The 27,430-nt window shown below is 63.5% G+C and overlaps 1 protein-coding gene across 3 annotated transcripts; it reads right to left on the bottom strand.

The window, feature by feature from the left end:
- Positions 1–204: 204 nt before the first annotated feature.
- Positions 205–26,798, bottom strand: DGCR2 (DiGeorge syndrome critical region gene 2). 3 transcript variants are annotated; one of them, XM_070385694.1, is made up of 10 exons: positions 26,516–26,793; positions 19,621–19,743; positions 11,206–11,331; positions 8,982–9,192; positions 7,940–8,016; positions 7,447–7,623; positions 6,822–7,025; positions 3,796–3,948; positions 3,063–3,299; positions 205–2,137 (listed from the first exon to the last, which is right to left on the bottom strand). In XM_070385694.1, the coding sequence occupies exons 1-10, from the start codon at positions 26,592–26,594 to the stop codon at positions 1,890–1,892; spliced, it is 1,635 nt and encodes a 544-aa protein (XP_070241795.1). In that variant the 5' UTR covers positions 26,595–26,793; the 3' UTR covers positions 205–1,889. The 3 variants fall into 3 exon arrangements, with proteins under 3 accessions (XP_070241795.1, XP_070241797.1, XP_070241796.1); XM_070385696.1 differs by lacking the exon at positions 3,796–3,948 and having other exon boundaries at positions 26,516–26,798; XM_070385695.1 differs by lacking the exon at positions 19,621–19,743 and having other exon boundaries at positions 26,516–26,794.
- Between the last annotated feature and the right edge of the window lie 632 nt (positions 26,799–27,430).

The following is a 27,430-nucleotide window of genomic DNA, read 5'->3' as shown; positions in this document are numbered from 1 at the left end:
GAGGGTGGGTTAGGACCGCAGGAGGACTGCCTGAGGCCGAGTCCGCTGGGTGCCCGCTGGTCCCACACCAGCAACTGGTGAGTCACTAAAGAACAGGGTCAGAAAACAGAAGTGCTGGGGTCTCTGAGCCCCACAGCTGTCCCGGCTTCCAGAGACACCGGGGCCTCCCACCCCAGCTGGGGTCGCACCAAGGACTGCCCACAGTTCTTCCAGAACACAGGTTTATTTGGCATTTGGATGAAATGGTTCTCACAGCATCTTAAGAAAAGAATTAGTGCCAACCCAACCAAAAATAAACCCAAACTAGAAACCCTTAGTGAAACAAAAACAAACAGGCCTTGAGATGGTGGAGTATGGACACCCACCTGGAACAGGCAGCCAGGAGCCCTCTGGCGCACAGGACTCTCAAGCAGGGCTGGCCAGGACTTGTCTGACCGTGGCCCCCACGGCTGCCCCAGGACACCCTCACCTGCCTGACTGGCCTGGCACCCTTCGGTCCCCACACGTCCTGTGTGCACGGGTCTAAGGCCTGGGCCAGGCCCCTTGGTGTGCCCACCCCAAAGCAAGAGTGCTCACGACCCTCACCCGCACCAATTAGGCCTGTGGTGACCGCTGTGCCCAGCACACAGCAGTGGCAGGACGCACCTTCTGCTCCCTCTTCAGCAGTCAGGCCCTCCGCGGGGGTTGCAGGCCTGCACGGCACACGGCCCCCTGCATGGCGCGGCCTCCAGCACTGGCTCCTGAGGGCCAAGCCCTGCTCTGTGGGCAACGTGAGCATCTCATGCCACCCGGAAGAAGAAAACGGTCTCCACGGGAGACTGTGTTGGCACGGCTGGGCACCACCCTCTTCGTCACCCCTCCTTGCTGCTGGCCCACCGAGGCTGCGAGGGGCCCCAGGCGAGTCCCCGCGGCTGGCCACCGCCCGCAATCACATGGACCCAGACACACATGCACACAAAGAAAAAGCCAGACACTCGACGTAGAAAAGATGATGTGCTGAAAATCGCACAAAACCCGCTTCATCTCCAAACCTCAGAAATGCTAAAGCCCCATGTCAGGAGACAAGACCACTGCCCAGAAGCAGGCAACAGGGACCCTCAAAGGCCCCCTGGGGCAGGGCACCCAGCGCCCTGCTGCTGGGCACAGCAAGGCGGCATGCAGCCACCGGGTTCCGGGGTGGCGGTGCTGGGCAGGCATTGGGCTTTCAGGTGGACAGCCCAGGACGTGAGCTTCAGCCCCTCCCCCCAGGGACACGACCCTTTATGGCACAAACAAGGTGGGGTGGGGCAGGGTCAGCAGGAGCGGGGGCACCCAGATTCCAGCGGCAGCGAGGCCCAGGGCGGGACACCAGGGCAGGCTAGAGGCCTCAGCCTGGCTCCAGGGGCGCCATGCACGGTGCTGGGGGAGCCTCGGGACGGGCACCGAGCTTCACTGAGCCTAGCAGGGAAGATAGCACAGAGCCGGCAGCCCCACCTCAGGGCCTCGGCAGAAAGGCCCCCAGCCAGGCCCACCGTGTGACAACGGGAGCTGGGGGCACCCCCAGAGCAGCCTCTGAGGCACCCGCCCAGGCCGTCGACAGTCCTCAGATCAGGTGTGCCCACACTGGGGCAACAGCCAAGCCCAGCAGAGCCAGGGTGACCCTCCCCACGGCAGCCGCGGCGCCTCCTCTGTGAACTCTACCAGTCGAACGCTGTTGAGAGAGAGACAGGAACCGGAAGCTACACGTATCTGAGCCCTCAAGGAGGCCCCGGGGCTGGGGATGGGGTGCTCCCTGGGGACCGCATGTGCGCCTGGGCGAGGCCCAAGCTGCCTCGGGCCCTCACGCTGCCCACGGGCACCAGTGTCTTTCTCAGGGCAGACAAGTGCCCCTCGGGCCCGCGGGCCGTCCTCTACACTACGGTGTTGAGGGAACCTCGGCTGTGCTGGCTGCCCCCTGGCAGCGCCTCTGGGGTGGGGGCACCCCCACCCGGGCCGGGCTCAGGCGGTGCCAGGAGGGCGCTGCTGCTGTCGGCCGAGTCTTCCAGGTCGGCCAGAGGGGCCCCGGGGGTGCGCTCCGGGCGCCGGGGCACCGTGCCCTCCCGGCTGCCATCTCCAGCGGCGGGAGGGGCGGCTTCCACCGGCTCAAAGGCGTCGTCTTCTGCGGGAGGAGACTGGGGTCAGCGGGGCGGGGCGGCTCGGCTCCCAGCGGCTCCTCCCTGCAGCTGCACCGTGCGGGGGCTTCATGGGCAAGCGGGGGTCCGGCTGTGAGCAAACCCCGGTGGGTGTATGCGGGGGGACAGGCTTTGACAGCAGAACAAAGGTGGCCCTCACGCACACGCACGAGGCGCGGGCTGGACCTCGGGGCAGGTGAGGGTGACGGCCTGGGCAGGACGCCCCAAAACAGCCTGCCTGAGGGGGACGCGGCAGCCCCGACTCCCACACGCGCGCTGGAAGCGGGGGCCCAGGGACCCAGGCACCCAGACTGGGGCCCCGCGCACGCGCACTCCTGCTGTCCCGCCCACGGAGGCGTCAGAGACCCGCTGCCCCAGGAGCACCGCTCGCTCTTCCCCGTCCCTGCCAGCAGGCGGCGACAGCCTCTCCCCGGGGCAGAAGTCAGGTCCAAGTGTTTCCTGCCTATGGGGGCCACACGGGAGGGAACGCTGACCTAACAGACCAGGTCACAGCAGCGCGGGCCTTGCAAAGCCCGCCTGCTACGTCGTGTCTGTGCGTGTGACACACGGGGGCTCCGTAGGGACTCCTGCGTGCACCTGGGACAGGGCCGGGCCAGGCTGTGGATGGGCACCCGGTGTCCCTCTGCTCCACTGCTGACGGCTGGTTTTCACAGCGTCAGACGGACCAGACTCACTCATAGGTTCTGTTCCCACTGGACAGGAGGGCCCGCCGTGGGGCGTGGCCTCAATTCGCCACACGTGCACCCCGCCCAGGACCCCCTCCCCACAGGGCCCGGCTGAGGGGTCCCGGGAGGGAGGCAGGGGCAGGGTGAGCCCGCCCACCCCTGCAGTGGGGCCACCTTAACAGCAAGAATGGGGCCCATGCTGCAGCTCCCACGCCCCGAGGATCACCTGCGGGGTCGTAGAACACGCTGTCCGGGTTGATGGAGGCCTCGTAGGGTGGCGGTGGGTCATCGGGCTGGTCGATGTCCGGGTACTTGTATGCGGTGTAGGGCGGAGGCGGATCGTGGAAATGGAAAGTCCCACCTTCCCCGTCGTCGGAAAGGTGCAGGGGCGTGAGGCCCGTGCCAAAGCCGTCGGGGCCGTAATCGAAGCCGGGGATCCTGCGGCCGAGGTTGAAATGGTGCACTGGGCGGAGAGAGGGGCACGGGGCTGTCACTCGGGCTGGACGCCCCAGGCGCGGAGCCGCACACCCCGGCGGCCACCTGCCGAACCAGAGCCCTGACCCTGCGCCGACGCCCCGGCCTGACGCCTACCCTGCAGCTCCGCCCCCAGGAGGGTCATCGAGAGCCTCGCTGCCCACGTGAGGTGGGCCCTTCACACCCGAGGCCCAGCGTCGCGGATCCGCAGCCCGGCGCTCCCCCACCCGGCGAGGCGGGATCTCGGAAGCTACGCGTCGGGGGCGGACGTGCAACCACGTGCGCCGAGGGTGGGCCACGCCCCCAAGCGGCCACCAGCCACACACACCTGGGTCTCCACGGCAGGCGGCCCGGCAGCTGCCCACACGGCCCGGGGGCCGGCGCCCCTCCCACCACACGGACGCCGAGGGTGGGGGCGGGCAGCCCCGGTTCCCTCCTCCGACTGGGGCCACAGCCAGCCGGCGCTGGGGGGGCGGGGCACTCACGGTTGGCCCCGATCAGGGACTCGATGCGCTCGCGGCGCCTCTGGCGCAGCCGATGGACCATGAAGAGCAGCAGTGAGAGGACGAGGAAGGACGACACGCAGCTGACGACGAGGCGCATCCCGCTGGCCATGGAGTCCAGCAGGCTGCCGCCGTCTGCGGGCGGGAGGGCAGCGCTCAGGGGCCCCGCGCCCCGCCCCCAGCGCCCCCCGCCCATCTCACCGGGCTAAGCAGGACCGTGGTGGCCACAGGGCCCAGAAGGGAGGAGTGTCCCCGGGCAGGGGGCTGAGGTCAGCCGGGCCATATCAGCGTCCAAGCTTAGACCTGGCCAGAGCTCTGTCCATCCTGCACCACAGTCCTCACACACAGGCCAGGCTCACCCGGAGCCCGCAACTGATCAGAGCGTCTGGGTGCGGCCCCTGGACCTGAGAGTCCCGGATCCCAGCCCCCACCTCCCCTCGCCCCGCCAGTGGCTCTTCTGATTCCTGACTTCCCAGCACCCACCCTCCTGCTGGCCCTCTCTGGGGGTGGGAAGCCAGGGCCTCCTCGCGGGATCCACTGCGGACCGGGGGTCCTGCAGAAGGGAGAGGTGGCCAGCCAGAAAGGATGTCCTCCCCCAGGTCACGGTCCGATCCCAGCAAGTCTGGCAGGGCCTGCCCTGTGGGGGAGGCCCAGGGCCCCCAGCAGCTCCCTGGGGCTGGGGCTGGCCCTGCACCTGCACCAGAGGCCTCGGGACAGAGGCTCCGGTGGGCGCAGACCCACCCCACCAGCCGGGAGTCCGGAAGTCCTCCACCCTGGGAGGTGGCTGCTGCTGCTCTGCTACGGGCCGGGCCAGCACCTCTGCACCCCCGGGGACCACGGCAGCGTCTGGTGACACCTCTGGTGGGCCTGGTGGGACACAGCTCAACACCCTGGTGGCACCGGCCCACGGGCCAGCCACCTTGCCCGATGCACACCAGGCCTGCTGGGCGTGGTGGGGGCAGAAGGCAGGGCCGGCAGCCCCAGGCTCTGACCCACACAGGGGTCACGGGCATCGTGTCACAGCATCGGAATGCCTGCCCCTGAACCCAGAGTGGAGACCAGAGGGCTTCCAGGGCAGGGGCGGCCTGAGTGTGAAGGCTCCAGGTCCCCTCTCGACCCCCTGCCTCTGCCGCGTGGGCAGGCACCCAACCGCAGCCTGACAATACACTTCACGGCCAGGCTCACATGGGCTCCCCTGCAGCTGGGTGTCCTGCTGAGACACCGGGGAGCAGCGTGCGAAAGGGCACAGCCCCTCCAGATCCCGCCCCTCAGCAGGGGTGGCCAGGGCGTCTGCCAGCCTGTGGTCAGCTCAGAGGTCCCAGCACGGGGCGTTCTCTCTGCAACAATGAATTCCTACTCAGCCCAAGGCAGACCCCAGGACATGGTCAAGGTCCCCAGTGGCCGTCCCTGGCACTCGGCGGCAGGAGGCACCAGGAGGCAGACGCAGAGAACAGCATCCTTGGGGACAGAGGCCTCCCGGGCCCTGCGGTCGCTCGGGCCATGCCCAGCAAGGCTGCCCACTGTCGTCCAGGCACAGGCAGTGGGCATCAGGCCCAGCCTCTGAGGCGGCTCTGGGACGGGCCCCTCCCCTCCCAGACCCTCGAGGTGGGCGGCGGCCTGTTCTTCCCCAGGGTGGCCCGTTTGCATTTCGTTTAGTTGAGAGTTTTTCCATACTCCGCACACAAGAGCTTAGGGGTCTCATCTGTGTTTCTCTGTTGGTGCTTTATCTCTTCATTTCCTCAAGGGTCTTCCACAAGCAGAAGTTTCTGATTTTGATGAAGTGTGATCTATTAATGTTTCTTTTGATCTAAAAATGCTGTGTATCCCAAGGTCACAAAGGTTTTTCTTACTTTTTCTTTTAAAAGACTTAATTTTAAAAGTACGCTGGGGAGGCATCAACTGTGAGGCTGGGACTGACGTACAGACGGCACACTATAGTGTCATCAGACAGCGAGAGCCTACTGGGCAGCACAGGGCACTCCGCTCCGTACTCTCTAAAAACCTACAGGGAAAGAACCTTGCAAAAAGTGGGCGTGTGTGTAACTGATTCCCTCTGCTGTACACCTGAAACTGAAGCATTGCACATCAGCTACACCTTGGTAAAATTTTAAAAAATTAAAAATAAAAGAACGTGTGCTTTCTTCTGGAAGGTGTATGAAGGTTTACACGGTGTATGAACACCTTGGCAGCGACTCTATACACAGCAGGGAGCACAGTAGAAGGCTCACGCGCTTGTTTCTACACAGCAGGGAGTGCAGTAGAAGGCTCACGAGCTGGTTTCTGGCTTAGGGATTTCCATTGCTGCAGCACTGTGTGTTCCAAGTCCAGCCTTTCTTCACTGAATTGCTTTGTGCCTCTGTTGACTATCAGCTGACTGCGTGCGTGTGGACTATCACTAGACTCTTCTGTTCCACTGATCTGCATGTCAGTTGCTGAAATCACCGTTTAGATACTATGACTACACAGTAAGTTTTCAACCAGGTACCGTGAACCCTCCAACTTTCTTCTTTTCTAAAACTGGTTTGGTTATTCTACTTCCTTTGCCTTTCCACAGAAATTTTAGAATCAGCTTGTCAACATCTACTGAAAATCTGCTGGAATTCTGGTTGAGACTGCGCAGAATCCAAAGGTAATTCATGGGAGAATTCACCTCCTGATGACTGAGTCTTCTGATCCATGAACATGGTATACTCATGCCTTTCTTTCATCAGCATCTTATGATCGTAGCATACAGAGGGTTTGCCTACTCTATGAGACTTAAACCTCAGTGCAAGTATAAGGAGGTGGAAGGACAGGTCACCACATACCACCCACCGCCTGGCGTCCACCCAGGGGGCACCACCAAGCAGGGAGCGCTACGGCAGGCCTGTGGACAACGTCTCGTCTTTTGCTTAAGTTCCCCTGAGCACCAGATGCAGACACAGAAGCACCCCAGTGGAGGCTGAGGTGGAAGCCGGCTCCAGTGAAGGGGCGCCCGGTCCGGGCCCCAGCCCCAGGCGCAGGCTCACCTGGGTCCAAGCACATGAACTTGCAACACTCCTTGGGGTCCTTGCGGTACTGCTGGCAGCCCTGCGGCCGCTCGCACAGCGCGGCCACACACATCTCGGGCTCCCCGCCGTGGCAGGTGCAGCTCAGGCACGGGTCGTCCCCCTTGGGGGTGAAGTAGAAGCCTTCATCCACCACGTTGTCCTTGATGTCCACACACGTCTGACCTGAGACAGGCACAGCGGACCTGCGCATCAGCCGCCTGGGAGAGTCCTGGCACCACAGGCCGGGGCTGCGGGGGCCGCAGAGAGCAGGAGAGGGGAGGAGGGAGTCGTGGCTCCGGATGCGAGGTGCGGCGGGGCCTCTGGCCGCCGCCATCTCCTCACTGCGCAGCCGGGCAGAGCCTCCGTCTACCCTGGGGAGGAGCGAGGGGTCACGGGGGACACTACCGCCCAGGCCCCAGCCATCTCCAGGTCAGAGGTCAGAGGCCCCGCAGAGTCAGGTGTGCCGGGTCCCTGCGGCCCCCGGGGGGTCAGGTGCACTGAGAGGCCCCCCTAGGAGTCAGGTGCACTGAGAGGCCCCCGGGGGTCAGGTGCACTGAGAGGCCCCCCTAGGGGTCAGGCCCTGGGGTTGGGGGACCCCGCTCACTCCTCTTGCACAGGAAGGACGACTTGTCCTGGCAGCTCTCGGCGCGCCAGCTGTGCAGGTCGTGGTGGCGCAGCGTGGGGAAGTGGAAGCACTGCAGCTGCGCGCAAAACACGCCGTCACCCTCCGCCGTGGCCGCCGCCAAGATGGGGTCCGGGGGCAGCAGCACTTCCGAGGAGCCTGCGGGGCGGATGGACGGCGTCACGGGGACTGCCCGCCTCCGGTCCTCTGCGCGCACCTCTGCACGTGCCCGGGGGCCCCAGGGGCGCAGGGACACGCTGCGGGGGTCGGCAGCGCCCCCAGGAAGGGGGAGGACGCCTCTTCCTCCCGGGGGGGACGCAGCGGGCGCTCTGCGGGCGAGGGGCGGGCCCAGCAGCTGGGGGGCGGGGCCTCGCGGGCTCTGCGGGCCGTTGCGGCGCCCACACCCCCGGCTGCCTGCCAGGAGAGCTCGGGCAGCCAAGCCCAGCGCGTCTCCGCAAAGGCCAGGGAGCCTCACCTTTGGACGCCACCTCCCAGTGTCCTTCTACGGAGCGGTTGCGGCCGGTGACGACGTACTGGTAGCCGACCCACAGCCTGCAGGAGGCAGATCGCAGGAGGCGTCGGCTCTGAATGTGCGCCTTTGATGCTTCCGCTGACCTTTACAATGTGAGCCTCAAAAGCATGAATGGTCTTTTCAAGGTTTGATACTTAATTTTAATAAAATGTATTAAAATTCTATACAAGTTTACCCGTCATTTTCGTCCTGCGAGCCTCCTGCTAACGCTGCTCTTCTCAGCGGGTCTCATCAGACAGATCCACATCCAAGCAAAGCCACCCCAGGGCTGCGGGGTGGGCCCTGTGTGCCCCCAGCCCCAGCCCTGGGGGTGCCCACGGTCCCTGCAGCCCCACGTGCATGTGCCCACCCGAGGGCACGGCCTGCCCTCCCCCTTCTGCAAGCACTTACCACCACCCTAGGGCTAGGCACTTCTAAGGTCACCAGGCAGACCCATGGAGCCCCCCCTGCCAGTCACTGTGCCAGCCCCTGCCCTCGTGGGCTCTGGCCACCCTGCAGTCCACGCCCCGTGGGACGGTGCCCCAGGGCCCGCCCCTGCAGCGTGGGTGGGTCCTCAGCTCCCACTGGCCCCAGAACAAAGCCCTGAGCGCTGGGTGGGGAGAGGCTGGCTGTGTCCACACGTTCTCTCCGACCCTGCAGAGCCTGCGGGCCTAGAGCCAGGCTCAGAGCCAGCACGCGCCCTGGTCAGCCCTGGTTCCCCGTGGTGGTTCGGGAAGGGATGAGCAGGCCCATGGCAGGCTCTCAGAAGGACCCTGTCCACTGGCACGGCCCACGAGCCAGGCCCACCGAGTCCCACACGCAGCAGCCCGTCCTGACTCGGGCTCAGACCCCCTGCAGCTGCACCATAATCCCCGTGGGAGAGCCGAAGGGCTGCCCAAGGCACCACAGCAGGCACCGCCCCTGCCCTCCAGGAGTCGCCGCCCCGAGCCCCACCCAACCCCCTCCACGCGCTCTCAAGGCCCCGGTGCCGGGCCCAGCAGCTCACTTGTGCTGGTCCTGCCAGGTGAAGCTCCGCTCCGGCTGCTCCCACTCCTGGGCCAGCACAAAGCGCAGCTCCTGGTCGGTGGAGAAGGTGGCCAGGGAGCCATTCACACGCTGGCAGGTCTGTGCAGCATCCCAGTAGCTCTCCCCGCTTAGGTAGGCGCGGTAGCAGCTGGCTGTCCCCTCATAGTGGTGCCACCCCGTGGGGCACTTCCCTAGGAAACATGCAGGACGGGGTGGCCCCAGTCAGCACCCGCAAGGCCATCACACCAGCATGTGCGGCTCAGGAGCCTGGGGGGACGTGAGGCTGGGGGACGAGGCTGGGGGGACACTGAGGCCGGGGGGATGCGGAGGCTGGGGGGACACAGAGGCTGGGGGGCGCGGAGGCTGGGGACACTGAGGCTGGGGGATGCTGAGGCTGGGGACACTGAGGCGGGGGAGATCTGGAGGCTGGGGGACACGCGGAGGCTGGGGGGACACGGAGGCTGGGGGGATGTGGAGGCCGGGGACACTGAGGCCGGGGGACACAGGCTGGGGGGACACTGAGGCTGAGGGGGACACTGAGGCGGAAGGACACTGAGGCTGGGGGGACACTGAGGCTGAGGGGGGGATGTGGAGGCTGGGGGGACACTGAGGCTGGGGGGATGTGGAGGCTGGGGGACACTGAGGCTGGGGGGACACTGAGGCTAGGGAGGGCAGTGAGGCTGGGGGGATGAGGAGGCTGAGGGGGCTGGGGGGATCTGCGGAGGCTGAGGGGACACGGAGGCTGGGGACACTGAGGCTGGGGGAGATGCTGAGGCTCGGGAGACGCTGAGGCTCGGGGGGGCGCTGAGGCTGGGGGGACGCTGAAGCTGGGGGGACGCTGAGGCTGGGGGGACACTGAGGCGGGGGAACGCTGAGGCAGGGGCGAACGCTGAGGCTGGGACACAGGCGGGGACACAGGCTGGGGGGACACTGAGGCTGGGGGGAACACTGAGGCCGGGGGAGACACTGAGGCTCGGGGCGGGACACTGAGGCTGGGGGGGCACTCTGAGGCTGGGGGACGCTGAGGCCGGGGACACTTAGGCGGGGGAACGCTGAGGCTGGGGGGGGACACTGAGGCCGGAGGGACACTGAGGCTGGGGGGGACGCTGAGGCTAGGGAGGGCAGTGAGGCTGGGGGGACGCTGAGGCTGGGGGGATGCTGAGGCTTGGGGGGACACTGAGGCTGGGGGGACACTGAGGCTGAAGGGGATGCTGAGGTTGGGGGAAATGCTGAGGCTGGTGGGGGGGACATTGAGGCTGGGGCGGGGGGGCGCGAGGCCGGGGGACACTGAGGCTGGGGGGATGATGAGGTTGGGGGGATGCTGAGGCTGAAGGGGGATGCTGAGGCTGAAGGGGGACGCTGAGGCTGGGGGGATGCTGAGGTTGGGGGACGCTAAGGAGCTGAGGAGGGTTGGGGGGGCGCTGAGGCTGGGGATGCTGAGGCTGAAGGGGGACACTGAGGCCGGGGGGGATGCTGAGGTTTGGGGGGGACGCTAAGGAGCTGAGGAGGGTTGGGGGGGACGCTGAGGCTGGGGAGGATGCTGAGGAGGCTTGGGGGGACGCTGAGGCAGGGGGAGACGCTGAGGAGGGCTGGGCAGGGACGCTGAGGCTGGGGGCAAACGCTGAGCCTAGGGGGGCGACGCTGAGGCTGCGGGGGGAATGCTGAGGCCGGGGGAAGATGCTGAGCCTGGGGGGGACGCTGAGGCCGGTGCGGGGACGCTGAGGTGGGGCGGGGCTCTGCTGCTGGGGGGCCAGGGCGGTCAGGATGGGGTGCTGCGCCCACTGGGTAAAGCAGTGGACAGGACGGTGGGCCCCCCGGGTGGGCGGCGGGAGCGCCCCACCCAGGCCTGTGCCCGTCTGCTCAGGGGGTCAGCTGTGCCGCGCCCTCGGTCTCAGTCTTCCTGAACGCTTCTAAAACACGTACACTGTAGGAAGCTCATGAAGTAACCAGCTACTGATTATTTTTTTAAGCACAGGCAGGGCAGCCTCCTCCACGAACCAAGGGCAGTCCACCTGGGCCCCATGTGGCAAGCATCTTGTGGGAAAAGCTCCAGGGCCTGGTGCTGGTCTTAGCTTCCCCGCCCGGCAGGGAGGCCCTGGGCAGGCCATCCTGCCGCCCCAGCCACCGGAGGAGCCTGAAGCAGGGTTTCAGGGGCACCCATGGGGTGGGCCCCGGGTCATCACCAGGGCAGGCCTGCAACTTACTGCTGAAGCGCACGGGCTGTGCCACGCTCATGGCATGCAGGTGCGAGGGGTCGCTGCCGCGCGCCCGGCCTGGCCTCGGGTCCGCAGCCTCCTTCCCATGGTAGGGACGTGCCTGCCCGCTCACTTCTGAAAGCAGAGAGCAGTGGCTGCAGACAAGTTGGAGGGCAAGGTGTTGCAGGGAGCTGCCGGCTTGCAGACAGCCGCGGGCGGGCGGGCCGGAGGGGCCGCTGGAGACCCCGTCTATTCAGGCTTCCTCAGAACCCTTCTCACGCACAGTTCATGCCTCACGGGTCACACGTGTGTCTCACTGAGCGCGCCTGGGAAGTCTCCACTCTTCACGAAACGGGGCCTCCACACTGTGCTTCCTAACAGGCCCCTGTGGAACCCCTGCAGCTCCGGCCCAGGGGCTCCCTGCGGAGTCCAGGCGGGGATCCCTCTCTGCCTGTCGCCCCTCCCTCACCCTCAAGGCCAGGGCCCGGGCACCCACGCAGCCCTCCCGTGCAGCAGGCCTGCAGCACGGCCCAAGTGTGAACACGAGGCGCAGGGGGAGGCAGACGCTAGCTCTGTGGGTGTGGTCCAAGGATGACTCACAGGCCTGAGCGAGGAGGCCCAGGGGAGTGAGATTCACCTGGGGCACCGGCAGGACCCTCAGAGGCCGCGTCCCTGGGGCGCTGCGCCCCACCTGCAGGCCCAGCAGAGGACACGGCTGCACGGCCCGCAGAGCAGCCAACACGGTCTGCAGACACCCCCACCCACACACAGACACACACACACACACACCAGGCACCCAACTTGGTCTGCAGAGACAGCCCCACCCCACACACACACACACACACACACACACACACAAGGTCAGCACAGCGGCCAACATGGTCTGCAGAGACACCACACACACACACACACACACACACACGCACACACACACACGCACACACACACCAGGCACCCAACTTGGTCTGCAGAGACAGCCCCCACCACACACACACACACACACACACACAAGGTCAGCACAGCGGCCAACACGGTCTGCAGAGACACCACACACACACACACACACACACACACGCGCACACACACACACACACCAGGCACCCAACTTGGTGTGCAGAGACACCCCCCACCACACACACACTCTGGGCTTGTGCTGGGGTGAGCCCGGAGGGTGGTGGGAGGTGCCGTAAACCCTCCTGATTGTGGCAGCAAGACCCTAATTCTCCAAGCAGCGGCAGAGTTCACGTGCAAAGCACAGCAGTCCTGACCACTGACCACCAGGGCATTCCCCGACGTTGTTTTTATTTAGTCACTTTTACTTTTTCTCGTTGTAGAATAACACGTATCCAATATAAAATATCTGAAAAAAACACAAAAGTTTGGATAGAGGAAAACAGACCAACTGTCGCTATTCCAGAGGTGGCCGCCCTTCCAAACACTCTTTTCCATACAAATCCTTCAAACAGTTGGAACCGTGTCCAACACGAGCTCACACTTTGTGGTGTGTTAAGACCATGACAGCTTTGATTGTTTTAGGCGTGGGAAAGTCACTTCTGCCGGCCGTGCAGGCCCCGTGAGGGTTCTCTGTTGGGCTCCCCTTGACTCCCGGCTGGTGGAGAGGCTGTGTCCGCAGCCCCGAGACCCCAGAGCTCTGCACCGCCCGCACCAATGGCTGGGCGGTGCTTTTGGAGCTCCCACAGCCCGTGTCAGAGACAGAGAGGGCACTGCCACCCATCAACAGTGCCCCAGGCCTGAGAGAAGCTCCAGCGCCCTTTCCCACCTGGGGCGGGGACTCCCTCTGGGGCGGGGGCCCCAGGCGCACACCTGGGCGCCGCTGCTCTCCTCCTGGGGGAGGCTGTGACCAGCGGCTCTGGGGCAGGGTGAGGCTGCAGAGCCAGGGCCCAGGGCGGCCGGCAGAGGGGCTGGCAGGTCCCTGCGGGGCTCAGGGGTAGGCAGGGCGCAGCATGGGCACGCCTGGGACACGGGTGTGGGGAGGCTCACCCACGCGCCTGCACTGCACACTCCCTGCTGGCTACTCCAACGAGCAAGACCTGTGTTTCCACTGGATCCCACCACGCAGAGCCCTGGGCACCTGGTCAGGACCGGTCAGACTGCTCAGAGACAGGAATCTGGGGCACAGGGGAGGGGGAGGCCCAGCCCTGCCAGGGGCGCGGGGCACCAGGTGGCTGGGAGCAGCCTGTGGGAAGCCATCTGCAGCCCGTGGGGGGCAGGGCAGGCGGCCCAGCATGGGGAGTGTCTGCACCGATCCTCTGCACATCCGCGCGCCCGCGTCTCCCCTCCTGGCTCCCTGCCCCCCCCCGCCCAGCACACACGGCCCGAGTGTCCCGGGAGCTGGGGGCCCTGAGCCCTGAGTGGGGGCCTCACTCCTGAAGTGCGGTCGGCGCTGCTCCGAGCCTGGAATCCAGCCTGAGCCCAGCCCTGACAGCTCTTAAGCTCCTCTTAAGATAGCCCACCCAGGGCAGCGGTAGAGCGTGCGGGGCACTCTGCTGGTCAGAAGTGGAGAGGACTTGCGGATAAAGGACAAAATGTGAGTCCACTTTGCGTCCAGACACGCCTGTGCAGGCTCCGAGCTGTGGGCACCCCTGCTGCTTTCCTGTCTCACACCAAACAGGTTGAGAACCGTGGTCCAAAATCCAATGCCTCCTTAGCTGGTGCAGGCTTTCTAAAACTAGAGAGCCCACAGATACACAGTTACCAGCGGGCTTTCTGTTATGCTGCATGTGTTCCTGCAACTGATTCTCTCTGCCCTCAGCCGGGGCCAGGCCCTGCACACGGGGGGTCTCACAGTCGGGGGAGCCCAGGACCGCCACCTCTGTCTTGCTCCCTTGGGGACACACGCATGACGTGGACAATGTGTGCAGCACAGAGAGAAAAACTGCAAACACAGCGAGTTCTGAGTCTGCTACTGCCTGTGACGGCGTGGAAGCACTGGGGAGGACGGGGAGGGACGGGGGGAGGGGGAGGGACAGAAGGAGGAGGGGGAGGGACGAAGGGAGGAGGGGGAGGGACGGAGCCGCCAGCACACGGGGAGCACCGAAGGGAGGAGGGGGAGGAACAGAGGCGCCAGCACACGGGGAGCACCAAGGGGAGGAGGGGGAGGAACGGAGGGGGGAAGGGGAGGGATGGAGGGAGGAGGGGGAGGGACGGAGCCGCCAGCACACGGGAGCACTGAGGGGAGGATGGGGAGGAACGGAGCTGAGAGCACACCGGGAGCACTGCGGACCTATGGTCCCTGTCTGGTCTGCTTAGAACTGGTCAGAGCTGGCTTTTTTTCTGGACAGACTTCCTTTCAGTTTGTAGAAAGGTGCGGCCTTTAGCACTGCCATCGGAACAGCGAAGGACGAGCCATTTACAAGCACTCAGCCCCACCCCCGTCACCAGTCACGCAGCCTCCCTGCATGGTTCTGTCACTCAGTGTTCAGCGAGCCTGTAGCTGGAAAACGCGTCTGTCCCGCCCGTCCCGGGCGGCTGCCAGGCTGCAGGCTGAGGAGCCTGGCAGCCCCTTCCCAGACAATACGTGCTTGTCTTCTCTGCAGGGAGTCTTGTGAAGGTTAACAGACAAAACCACAAAGACAGTTTACCAGCCAAACTAGTTAAGAAACAATCCAACTGAGTGAAGGTGAAGCTCCTACTGACATTACGAGGTGACTCCTGAACCGGGTGTGTCCCACCCAGCGACTGTTAACAGCACGAGCTCCTGAGACGCAGAACCCAGGCAGGACATGGAGCCACGGTCCTGAGGCTGAGATCTCCCCGTGCCCAGGACTCCAAGAAGCTCGGCTTCCAGACACAGAGTGATATTTAGAGAGGAACGCTCCACAGAGTGAGGGCCGTCTCAGAAGGCGAGAGCGGCCAGCAGCGAGACTTTAAAGAAGGCGCAGTCACAGAGGCAAACAGCAGCACGGAGATGAGAGGCCTGAAGACTGGCGGGCAGGAGGACGAGCCGCAGCTCACAGAAGGCGACTGCGTGTCCAAAGGAGCCTGGTTATCCCTGCTGTTCCAGGACCCGGTCCCGTTAGCACCTGTCAGCCTCAAGCTTCTCTTATCGTAGCAGGAACTCACTGTCGACTTACTTGAACCTTGAAAGCTAAACCCTAGGCCCACAGTGGCAGAGTAAGGAATCTAGAAAGCTACATACCCGACCCAACAATCTGACATGTAAGAATTCACATTAATGATACCTCTCTAATTCCCCAAATAGAACAGTCTCCCCCAACCCCACATATGCACAAGGTTACTCACTGTGACATTCTTTATAACAGCAAACTAACGAGAACAACGCAAAGTACATCATGAGAAACGCGGGGCTGGAAGAAGCACACGCTGGAATCAAGACTGCCAGGAGAAACATCAAGAACCTCAGGTATGCAGATGACACCACCCTTATGGGAGAAAGTGAAGAGGAACTAAAAAGCCTCTTGATCAAAGTGAAAGAGGAGGGTGAAAAAGTTGGCTTAAAGCTCAACGTTCAGAAAATGAAGATCATGGCATCCGGTCCCATCACTTCATGGGAAATAGATGGGCAAACAGTGGAAACAATGTCAGACTTTATTTTTTGGGGCTCCAAAATCACTGCAGATGGTGACTGCAGAAAAGTTATGACCAACCTAGACAGCATATTCAAAAGCAGAAACATTACTTTGCCAACAAAGGTCCGTCTAGTCAAGGCTATGGTTTTTCCTGTGGTCATGTATGGATGCGAGAGTTGGACTGTGAAGAAAGCTGAACGCGGAAGAATTGATGCTTTTGAACTGTGGTGTTGGAGAAGACTCTTGAGAGTCCCTTGGACTGCAAGGAGATCCAATCAGTCCATTCTGAAGCAGATCAACCCTGGGACTTCTTTGGAAGGACTGATGCTAAAGCTGAAACTCCAACACTTTGGCCACCTCATGGGAACAGTTGACTCATTGAAAAAGACTGATGCTGGGAGGGATTGGGGGCAGGAGGAGAAGGGGACGACAGAGGATGAGATGGCTGGATAGCGCCACCGACTCGATGGACATGAGTTTGAGTGAACTCCGGGAGTTGGTGATAGAAAGGGAGGCCTGGCGTGCTGCGATTCACGGGGTCGCAAAGAGTCGGACACGACTGAGCGACTGAACTGAACTGAACGACAACAAACTAAAGGCCCACGCGTAAGAGCCTGGCTAAAAACACACGGCACGTTCTTAACCGCTCAGCGTCACAGTGATCCAAGCCTGTGCCCCGACCACTGCAGGTGAAGACGCTGCAGCTGACGGTTCTATGAAGAACCTTCTAGAACTAAGACCAACAACAGATGTCCTTGTCATCACAGCGGTCTGCAATACAGAAGTAGGAAGTCAAGAGACACCTGGAGTAACAGGCGAGTTTGGCCTTGGAGTACAAAATGAAGCAGGGCAAATGCTAACAGAATTTTGCAAGAGACCACACTGGTCATAGCAAAAACACTCTCTTGAAACAACACAAGAGATGACTCTACACGTGGACATCACCAGATGATCGATACCAAAATCAGATTGATTCTCTTCTTTGCAGCCGAAGATGGAGAAGTTCTACACAGTCAGCAAAAACAAGACCGGGAGCTGACTGTGGCTCAACTCATGAACTCCTTACTGCAAAATTCAGTCTTCAACGGAAGAAAAGTAGGGAAAACCACCAGGCCATTCAGGTATGACCTAAATCAAGTCCCTTATGACGACACAGTGGAGATGACAAAGAGATTCAAAGGATTAGATCTGATAGTGCCTGAAGGACTACGGACGAAGGTTTGGGACGCTGTATAGGAGACAATGACCAAAATCAGCCCTAAGAAAAAGAAATGCAAGAAGGCAAGGTGGGTGTCTGAGGAGTTTCACAAGTAGCTGAGAAAAGAAGAGAAGCAAAAGGCAAAGGAGAAAGGAAAAGACACACCCAACTGAATGCAGAGTTTCAGAGAACAGCTGGGAGGGACAGCAAAGTCTTCCTCAATGAACACTGCAGAGAAGCAGAGGAAAAGAACAGAATGGGAAAGACTAGAGATCTCTTCAAGAAAACTGGAGCTGTAAAGGGAACATTTCACGCAACGATGGGCACAATAAAGGACAGAAATAGTAAGGATCTACCTGAAGAAGAAGAGGGTTAGAAGAGGTGGCAAGGATACACAGAAGAACTATACAAAAAAGATGTTAATGATCCGGATAACCACGACGGTGTGACCACTCACGAAGAGCCACACATCCTGGGGTGTGAAGTCAAGGGGGCCTTAGGAAGCATCACGACCAACAAAGCTAGTGGAGGTGCTGGAATTCCAGTTGAGCTATTTCCAATCCTAAAGGATGATGTTGTTAAAGTGCTGCACTCAATATGTCAGCAAATTTGGAAAACTCAGCAGTGGCCACAAGACTGGAAAAGGTCAGTTTTCATTCCAATCCCAAAGAAGGGCAATGCCAAAGAATGCTCAAACTACCGCACAATTGCACTCATCTCACACGCTAGACAAGTAACGGTCAAAATTCTCCAAGCCAGGCTTCAGCAGTACATGAACCGAGAACTTCTAGATGTATAAACTGGATTCAGAGAAGACAGAAGAACCAGAGATGAAATTGCCAACATCCACTGGATCACAGAAAAAGCAAAGGAATTCCAAAAACCATCTACTTCTGCTTCACTGACTACACTGAAGCCTTCGACTGTGTGGATCATTAAGGAACTGTGGAAAGTTCCTGACAAGATGGGAATGCCAGACACCTTCCCTGCCTCCGGGGAAGCCCGAGGCAGCTCAGGAAGCTGTCTGCCGCGGAGGCAGCACTGGTGCCTTCTCTCAGCTGCGCTCAGACTCGCAAGCTGCCCGCAGGCTGTCCGGCTCCTGGCGGCCAGCGCCCCGAGGCCCGCCCACCTGAGCCGCTGCGAGAGGCTCGCTGGCGCCTGACCACACGGGGCAGAGCGCCTCTCTGCCCGGCCCTGCACACCGTGCCCGTTGCTCTGTGACACGCCTGATCGGCTCTTGCCCCTGGCAGGCCTTCTGTCTGCTAGACCACAAGCCTTTCTGGGTGACGCCATCTCCCTCGGAGGCGTGCCCGTCCGCACTGTTTATCAGCACTTTTTGACAAAAGGGAGACTGAACTTTAATCTGGCCTCTCTCGCGGTGGAACCCAGGCTCAGTGGTCGTGGCGCAGGGGCTAAGCTGCTCTGAGGCACATGGGATCTTCCCAGAGCAGGGATCGAACCCGTGTCTCCTGCATCGCAGGCAGATTCTTTACCCCTGAGCCACCAGGGATGCTCTGCTTTCATTTCGGAGTTAACCTTTTGTGTGACTTGAAAATGACCCTTCTCTACACCGAAGTCATACAAGTATGCTCCCCCCGTCTTCCGGGAGCTCGTCTCCAAGGAGCCTGCGGCTCATCTCTACAGGGCATGGGGACCGCAGCACCCCAGCCGCAGCGCGGGGTGGAGGCCGCCTCCTGCCGCGAGTCGAGTCTCCCCACTGTCTCAGGCAGCTCCTCCATCACACAGCCAGTCTGGTTTCCCTGGGCCAGCCGTGAAGGAGGCCTCGTGCTGACTCTTCTCCAAGTCCCCACCTCAGGGCCTGATCCTTCCAGACGTCTCTAGTGACTCGTCCCATTCCCCCAAAAACCCTCCAGGGATGCACTGAACCCACAAATTAACGGACCAACAGGCAGCTTCACCATGCCGAGCCTTCCTTGCTAAGAACACCCTCTTTATTCAAGTCTTCTCTAATGCCTCTTAATAAGGCTGTAACTTCTTCTCCGTTAAAACTCCGACACACTGTTTACACCCCCGCCCCCGTGCATCAGAGATTGCTCACGGAGAACAGGGACCAGGCAGCTATTTCCAGCAAAAGGGGTTTCCAACTGGAACCTGTGCTTTCCACCAGCTGACAAGGCTGGAGGGAGCCCGCAAAACACGCCCACCTCCAGCTGCCAACTGCCCTCAGGGCAGGGAGGCGCTGCCAGGACCACCGCCCCCTGCAGGCCGGCCATGCCCCCCGGCCCGATCCCCGCACCCACGTCCCTCAAGCCTTCCCAGCGCCACAGGAACGCACCCCGGGCTCAGCGACACCAGCAGGCGCTGGGAGGGGCTCTGGGCACGGCGGCTGCGGCCCCCCTCCCGGGCCCTGGCAGGCAGGCTGTCCGGAACACTGTCTGCTTTTCATCTTCCAAAGACACTGCTGGCGTGACCGAGCCCCGGGTCGTCTTTCCCCGTTTCCTTGGTCCCTGTGGTTTTACGTCTTTAGCTGTGATTCTAGCAGGCTTTCAGCAGGACCGTGAAACAGCCTCCTGTGGTCACTCCAGCAGGCCTGCAGTCCAAGCTCAAAAGCCGCCGGCCGAATGTGGCTAGGCTGTCCCACGGATTCGCTGAAGCTCCCGCACAGGAGGCTCCCAGCAGAGCCTCGCCTGCACCCCGCCTCGCACGCGCACTCACCTGGACAGGCGGCCTCGTCGCTCCCGTCCTCGCAGGTCGCCAGGCCGTCGCACCGCCAGGGCAGGGGGATGCACTGGATGGCGCCGCTGCGGCAGGCGAACTGCCCGGGGCTGCACCGCAGCTCTGTGGGGGCAAACGCAGGGGCCCTGAGTGCGCGGCCCGGGCACACCCAGGGCGCAGGAGGCGCACGGGGCAGGAGCAGGGAGCGGGAGGGGCCACCAGGGGCCGGAGCTCAGGCGGGAAGGTGTCCTGACCTCCAGGCACGCGGGCCAGGGTGTGACAGGGCACGACTTGCACTTAAGGGAGAACAGAGGCGGAGGCCTCCGACAGGACAGATGGGCCTGCCCGGGCCGGCACCTGCCTTCCGCCTGCCCGGGCTCCCCACGGGGGCGCCCAGGAGCAGAGTGGCCGCTGCGGAGTGACCCGAAGCTGGAGATCTAACTCTCAAGCCCTCGGGACGCAGCCTGCGGACTCCTGAGCTGAGGGCCACCCCAGGAGCCCAGGGAGACGGCAGCGAGGGCAGATCCGGTCCTCCACCTGCGGGAGAAGCAAAGCGCCTCGGCCCGGGGGAGCAAGGATCAGACACCGCCCAGGCCAGAAGGGCCTGCCCTGAGGACAACAGCCGGAGCTCCACAGGCACGAAAGCTCGGCTCTCAGCGTTCAGACCAGAGCCGCCTAAGTCACGGGCGTGGGGCCAAGACACGTGAGAGCCTTGCCTGACTAGTGGGAAAACCTGACTCCAGGTCAAGGGCTGCCCTAGCTCTGCCTAAGCGAGCCCAAGACAGAGCTGGAGAGACCGCACCGTCTCCCGGTCACGCTCCACAGCAAGGCTCGAGAGCACCACAGGAACGCGCAGAAACACGCAGAGCTCAACAAGTCAAAATCCACAGTCTGTCATTCGGTAAAAACTATCAGACGCACAAACAAGCACGGCTGGTATACTGAACTTCTTCAGAGTTAGTAAAACTTCTTGATCAAAAGCTCACGAAAGGTGCCTGAGCCAACGGAAGACAGAGCCCAGAGCGCACTCATGCTGGCACGGCCGCTGCCTTTCGACAGAGGTACAAAGACAAGTCAGTGGAGAGAGGGCGTCTCAGCAGGTGGCGGGGAAACGACTGGAAAGCCACACACACGTCCGAAGAAGCAGCTCAACTCACAGATGAGACGCAAATTCGGGGCTGCCCGCGGGGCGGGGCGCCGGGGTGACAGATGGCACAGCGCATGGTCCTGCCGCCTCAGCGCGCCCCTGCTTCCTGCGCTGGGCCCTGGGGCACGGCGTGCTCAGGCAACAGGAGCGTGGGGCTACCAAACGCAGGGCCCTGGGCGTGCAGCTGCGCGCACACTCGCACACACAGAAAACGCGGCTGTGGGTGCGGCGGGCGTCGCCACCGGTGAGTGCCGTGCACTGCGCGCAGGGCCAGGCCTGCAGCGTTTCCAGGGGAATGAAATACCCCCAAAGTTCAACGTTTTGGAAAAATAATGAGGCAGTAATCCTCTGCCTCCCTCTGAAGAAAAGTATTTTGAAATCTTAGTTCTTTTTGGAATAAAAGGCTTCCCAGGTGGCGCAGTGGTAAAGAATCTGCCTGCAAAGCGGGAGATGTGGGTTCGATCCCTGGGTCAGGAAGACGCCCCCGGAGGAGGGCATGGCTGCCCGCTCCAGTGTTCTTGCCTGGAGAGTCCCATGGACAGAAGAGCCTGGCGGGCTGCGGTCCCCAGGGCCGCAAAGACGCAGACAGGACTGAGCAACTGCACGGCCACGGGGCCATTAAACGCAGGTCGCTGCATCCCAGGCGCTGAGTCTGCCCTTAAGGCACCTCCAGCTGAGCGATTCTGTTCATGTCGGAGCTCCTTTGCGCGGTCATCCTGAGTCTCAGTCCCCGTGAGGCAAGCAGGCACACGAACCCCAGTGACAGCCACACACAGGTCAACACCAAGAGCCGATCCGCAGCGGGCAGGTGGCCTTGGGTCCCCAGCACCTGCCACGCCTCCCCCCATAGGGCTGCCCTCTAAACCGCAGCTTCCGGAGGGAAAGTTTTGCTAAGAGGTCTCCTGGAAGGCGCCCTGCGGGCAAAAGAAGACAGAGCAAAGTTCTCATAAAGGCTTGTTTAAGAAGAACGACTCAAAGCTATGCTGACCGACCTGTAGACGTCTCAACACTGACAACTGAAAAAGCAAGACCGGCGCACACGACGGCTAATTCCACTCGTGTAACGCTGGGATTGGATACACGTGAGCTTCTCCGAGTGTGGGAGACTCCGCTGGGCTTTCCCAAGGCTCACCCCGGCCTGGACCCCTTCCCGTGCAGGGCTGGGTGGAGGAGGGCCCCGCAGATGCCTTCCAGGCCCCCGCCCCGTCCCATGTGACGGCAGGGCATGGCGGGTACCCCACCAACCCAGGGGCCCCACGGAGGAGCCAGCGGCGCGTGGATGCTGGGTACACCGGGGGCCTGGCACCTTGCGTCTCCTGCTGACCCTCCAGCGGGCCCCTGCCCAGTGCCCTAGTCCCGGACACTCCCCAAACTGCCCAGCTCCTGAGCAGGGGGCCCAGGGTGGAAGGCAGCCTGCAGCAAGGCGGAGCTCAGGCTGGACGTGGAGACCCTCATCGTCCAGCGTCCACATAGACTCTGCTCTCAGACCCACCCTCTCCCGGCACGGAGCTGTCCGCAGCTGAGGACAGACGGCCAGCTGCCCAGCAGCCAGCCTACAGAAAAGGACGGGAAAGGGGCTGGGGGGACAGCCACGCCAGGCAGAGAAGCGAAGCGCGGGCGACGGGGCTGGCAGGCGCGGCCATCGGAGGGGCAGCCTGTCCCCCTGTGTGGACGGGACCTGGTGAGCCCTCTGCGGTGAGCAGCCTCACCCGTCCTCGCCTCTCAGGGCAGCTCTCGCCCCCAGGGAGCAACCCCCTGGCCTGAGCCCCGGGCCAGCTGGCCAGGTCCCCACCACCCCCACTAGGCAGCTGCGAGGCCCATGGGTGCGGGGAGCCGCCGCTCTTTACGGCAAACATAAGGAGCCGTTTGTGCGTCGGCTCCGTCACCGATTTCCGAGCACCCGCTCTGTGCCAGACCAGGCCGGAGCCCCAGCTCAAATGTGCCCGAGCGCAAAACGTGCCCACAGGAACAATCCCGGCCCTGTCCACGGTGCGGGGTGTCCGGGGCACCCGGCCAGGCCTCCGCCTCCGGCCGCAGCTGGACTCACCGAGCTCACACCAGGCACCCGCGCGGCCCAAGCCACAGAGCTCACCGCCTGGGAGTGGGGGGGCTCTGAGAAACGTGCCCTTGTGCGCCCACCTCTCAACGCTCACGGCCCTTAGGGAGCATCTGTCCTATATCGGACAGTTCTCAGAACCAGAGGCCAAGTCACGCTGAGCCTGTGTGCCCACAAACCACGTCCAGGTCACAGCAGAGAGCCGAGGACAGCGAGCGGGCAGCTCCGTGCAGGGCTCCATGCTCTCGAGCCACCAGCCTGCACTTGCCTGGACCCGGAAGCAGGACCTGTCAGCGCCCCTCTCCCGTCGAGGCCCAACTTCCACAGAACAGCCAAAGCCGGCCGCGAGCCACGCCGGAAACCAAGATGCAGTCTTGGGTGACAACCGCCTGCAAGGCTGCCCGTCACCCTGCAAACACCCAACTAGTTCGAAGTTGGCTCGGCAGCCTGACAGGGGGCCACCTCCACACCGACTCCACGCCCAGCACGGGGGCAGCCCCATGGCAGCCAGAGGGGGAGACGCTGGGCACCAGGGCAGGGCACCCCGTCGGCACGGCTGCTCCCGGGGCCAGGGGTGAGAGGACCAGGGAGGCGGGCTGTGCTGACAGCACCCTGGGTGAGGAGCCGCAGAGGGGCACGTGTCCAGGGCAGCCGCCGCGCAGGCTCCACCCCCGAGCCTGTCACCAGCGGGACCCTGCCCTGGCCCCAGCCCACCGCACCCTCACAGGCTGCCCCCTCGGGGAGCAGGCCATGACGCCCGCCCGCCCCTCGCTCCCCAACAATTGTGTGTGCCGGCGTCAACGCTCACGTGCGCGCACACAGGCACACACCAGAGGGCTGGGCGGGTAAGGCAGAGGAAGCCAATTGATAGCAGGGAGGTCTGCGCAGACGATGCACCGGGCTCTGTGAGCTCACTTTCTCCCTGCAACTCTTCTGTAAGTTTGAAATTATCCCCAAACAAAAATTTCTTCACTAAAAAAAAAAAGCTAGTGAAGTGGGAAAGAGCACTACGCTACCATCCGAGTCAGAGAGAACCCAAGGGGCCAGCCCAGTGCTCTGGAGGCCCGCGGGACAAGCTCTGCGTGGTGCGGGTCGGGGCTGAGCGCGGGCTCCAAGCTGGGGCGGGGGTGCCTGGCCAGCCCCAGGACAGACCCCACGGCATCCAGCCCGTCTGTGAGCCATGGCGCACGGGCTCGGGACACACCCCCCTGCTCCCTGGCCCCCAGCGCAGGTCTGTGGCTTGCTGACCTCGGTTCCCTAGTGGCATGCGGGAAGGACCTGAACCTGCAGGCAGCCCCTCCCCGGGCCCAAACTCAGCCCCCGGCTCCCCGCTGCGGCCGTCCCCATCGCTGGCCTCTCCCGGAAGAACAGCACCCGCGTGCCTCAGCTCATCCAGCAGGGCAAGTGGGGGTGGCGGAGGGGTCGCCCAGATGCAGCTGGGGTTAAAGCCACGCAGGGTCTCCTTCCACAGCTGAGGCGAGAAACAGTTTTCCCAGCGCGCCTGAAGCCGCACTCCCAGAGGACTGGCTGCAGACGGAGCCGAGTCACTGGGGTGTCCAAGTCGGAGGCCCCCACAGGTCCCTCCAGCTCTGTCACCTCCGGGCACAGGTCCTGGCCTTCCTGCCTCACCAGCCCCCACTCGTGATGCACCATCACAGCGGGCACCCAAGGGGAGGGGAGTTCTGGCGCTCAGATCAGGGCGCTTGGGTGGGAGACGGGCCACAGACCCACCGGGAGAGCCTCGGCTGGCTCTGGGAGCAGGGGGCCCGAGGGGAGGGCAGTGGGGCTGCCGGGGAGAGCCCAAGCCTCGGGGCCAAATCCTCCCCAGAGCTGCCGGGGTCTCCAGCTCTATCCTGCGGCCCGCTCTCTAAGATGGAGCCAGCAGCAGGACCTCCCCCACAGGGACCCCGAGAGCCCCGGCACCCAGTGTGTCCTCAACCACCAAGACCGCACACGCTGCCCAAAGGCCCGGCTGGGCGCTCCTGGAGGCCGCTCTGTGAGAGGCCCAGCCTGCGCCCGGAGGGGCCGTGGGTGCTCCCCCTGGCAGGGGCCCTCCAGGGAAGCAGGGGTGCCGCATTTTCCCCTCCTCACCCCCAGTGGGGGGTCTGAGCCAGGACTCCAAGAAAAAGCGGGCAGGCTAAGACTGGCAAAGCCCCTCCCAGGTGCCAGTCCGCAGACCCCGGCCTGGCAGGACAGAGCACACACAGGCCCCAGGGGGGAGACTCCACTTGCTGCTGAGCCAGAGTCAGGAAGCCAGCTGGAGGCCCAGGTTTCTCAGGGCAACTCCAGACACCCACAGGGGTTATTGTGAAGGCCCGACCTGGGCAGCCACGGGCGCAAAGGACAGCTTTGCTCCCCATCCAGTCGCTTCCCTGCCCCAACTCGGGCCTGCTGCAGGCCACCGCTTCCCACCTCTGCCGCGGCCGGCCGGGGACCAATTTCCCCGCCCTGCTTCCAGCTGAAGAGCACATCCACTAAGAAGGCACCTTCTCTTCAGGTGAGCATCCCTAACGACGGGCAGGCAGGCCAAGATGTTTCCTGAACTGCTGCCGGCCGGGGACCAATTTCCCCGCCCTGCTTCCAGTTGAAGACCACATCCACTAAGAAGGCACCTTCTCTTCAGGTGAGCATCCCTAACGACGGGCAGGCAGGCCAAGATGTTTCCTGAACTGCTGCCGGCCGGCTGTTAGGATGTGTGGACAGACAGCAAAGGAAAGGGAGTTGGGGAGCTTGGTCACATCCCTCGGTGGACCCAGAGCCTCCCCCCAACCAAGGACACAAGCGCCGTGTGGCTCCGCCCCTCGGAGTCCAGCGACATAACAGAAGACCCAGGACTGGGACGGGATGACTCCTGCCTCCCCACAGGTGTAGACATGTTTTCTGAAGAACGCAGTAACAAGCACGCACAAACCCGTCGGCTCTGGTCCCTCACAGCCCACATAGCAACCTCCTTCAGAGATGCTGGCTTCACTTTCTACCAAGACCACCCCGCAGCCAGTCACCCCGCCGCCCCAGAAGCACCACTGGCCCCTGCAACTGAGTGTGGGCCAGGGCCCTGGCTGCCGAGCGGGCCCCGGGGAGGAGGTGGGGCGCCCGGCGGCAGATGGCGAAGGGCAGCGAGGTGCAGAGTGCCCGGGCCGGGAGCCCGCCTGGGGCCTGCACACTGCCGTGCTCCACGACCTGCTGGAGACAAGCTGTCCTGACAGCACCCACAAAAGGGGCCCTGGCCACTTCTGCCTGCACGGGCCCCTCCCTCCACTAAACAGGGTCAAGAAGCTCACTCTGCAACCGCATCGACACAAAAACGAGCGCATTTATACGTGCGTGTTACAGCATCTCCTTCAACCTGAACACTCAGGGGCTCCTTCCCGCTGATTTTAGAACACCTTTGCAAGGCACCAGAGCACCGCGGGCCCCGGCCTTCTACGCCTGACAGAAGAATCGGCCCTGCGTTCGGGCTCTTGATTTCTAGCGGACAGAGGTGTGTGTGGGGGGGACACATCGGAAACAAGAGGTAAGGCTCGTGCGGGACCTTCTGCGGCCCGGATCCCAGCTCCCCACCCGGGCTCTTCTCACGCGTCTGAGGGACCCCGCCGGGCGGCCAGGGCTTCCAGGCGTCCGGCCCGAGCCCGCCGGCCGCGGAGCGCGCGGTCCCTGGGGCGCCCCCGGCCCGGCCGCCCCCCGGCGCGCACCTGGCCGCAGCGGTTCGGTGACCGTGAGCACCAGCAGGAAGAGCAGCAGGAACGCGCCGCTGTCCGCCTTGGGCACCATTTATCCTCCGTTCATCGTCCCCGGGGCGGCCGCGCGGGCCGGGCCGAGGGGTCGGGCCGGGCCGGGGCCGGGCCAGGTGAGGGCGCCGCAGGGAGAGGGCTCCGGGGGGCCGCAGGCGGGCGCGCGCTCTCGGCCGCCGCCTCGGGCTCCGACTCCGGCTCCGCGCAAGATGGCGGCCGTCCTGCTCGGCTCGCGCCGCCCCGCCCCTGCCCGCGCCGCCGCCAGCCAATCAGCGCCGGGCGGAGGTGGGGCCTGCGCACTCCGCCTGCGCAGTGACTGAGAGGGGCGCGGCCCAAGGGCAGGGCGGGGGTGTGCCCGCCGGGGCGGGACTACGAGGAGCCGCGGCCCCCATTGGCTGATCAGAGAAGGGCGGGGCTAGGGCGGGGCCTCCGGAGGGCCGGGCGGAGCAGGAGCTCCGGGGCCTGAGCGGCGCGGGGGCGCGGCACCGAGGGATCCGGGGGCGGAGGCGGAGTTGGGAATCCCTGAGAAGGGCCCTTGGAAGAGTGCGTCCCAAAGTGGCGCTTTAAAGGCCGAATCACTGCGGTGAGGGGAGAGGAGACCTGGAGAACCTCTGAGGTGGTCCCGGGAGGCGCTTCCGCAGGTGCGGCTTCACCGGCGCGTGCAACTGGAGTGCCGCAGATGGACGAGCAAGCAGGCTCAAGGAGGGTCCCGCGCGGAGAGCTGACTGGGACGCCCAATCCCCTGGAGGGGGGTGCCCCCCCTGCACAGTGGGGGCGGAGCGGGGCCGGGGGTTGGGGGGAGACGCTGGCGCAGCTGCCACCACAGCAGGCTTCCCTCCCGCACGGAGGGAAGTGTTGGCCGCGCACCTGTCACCG

Source organism: Bos mutus, chromosome 17 (genome assembly GCF_027580195.1).
Source record: "Bos mutus isolate GX-2022 chromosome 17, NWIPB_WYAK_1.1, whole genome shotgun sequence".
Taxonomy (NCBI): Eukaryota; Metazoa; Chordata; class Mammalia; order Artiodactyla; family Bovidae; genus Bos; species Bos mutus.
The sequence above is the reverse complement of the archived record's forward strand: the minus strand, read 5'-3'. Positions and strand labels throughout refer to the sequence as shown.

Bases quoted from the DNA above. Each gene is read 5' to 3' on its own strand.
- DGCR2 (XM_070385694.1), bottom strand. From the start codon at position 26,594: ATGGTGCCCAAGGCGGACAGCGGCGCGTTCCTGCTGCTCTTCCTGCTG. The intron at 19,744-26,515 runs GTGCGCGCCGGG...TTGCCCCCACAG, and splicing joins CACCGAACCGCTGCGGCCAG to AGCTGCGGTGCAGCCCCGGG. The intron at 7,624-7,939 runs GTGAGGCTCCCT...TCCGCCCCGCAG, and splicing joins CTGGGAGGTGGCGTCCAAAG to GCTCCTCGGAAGTGCTGCTG.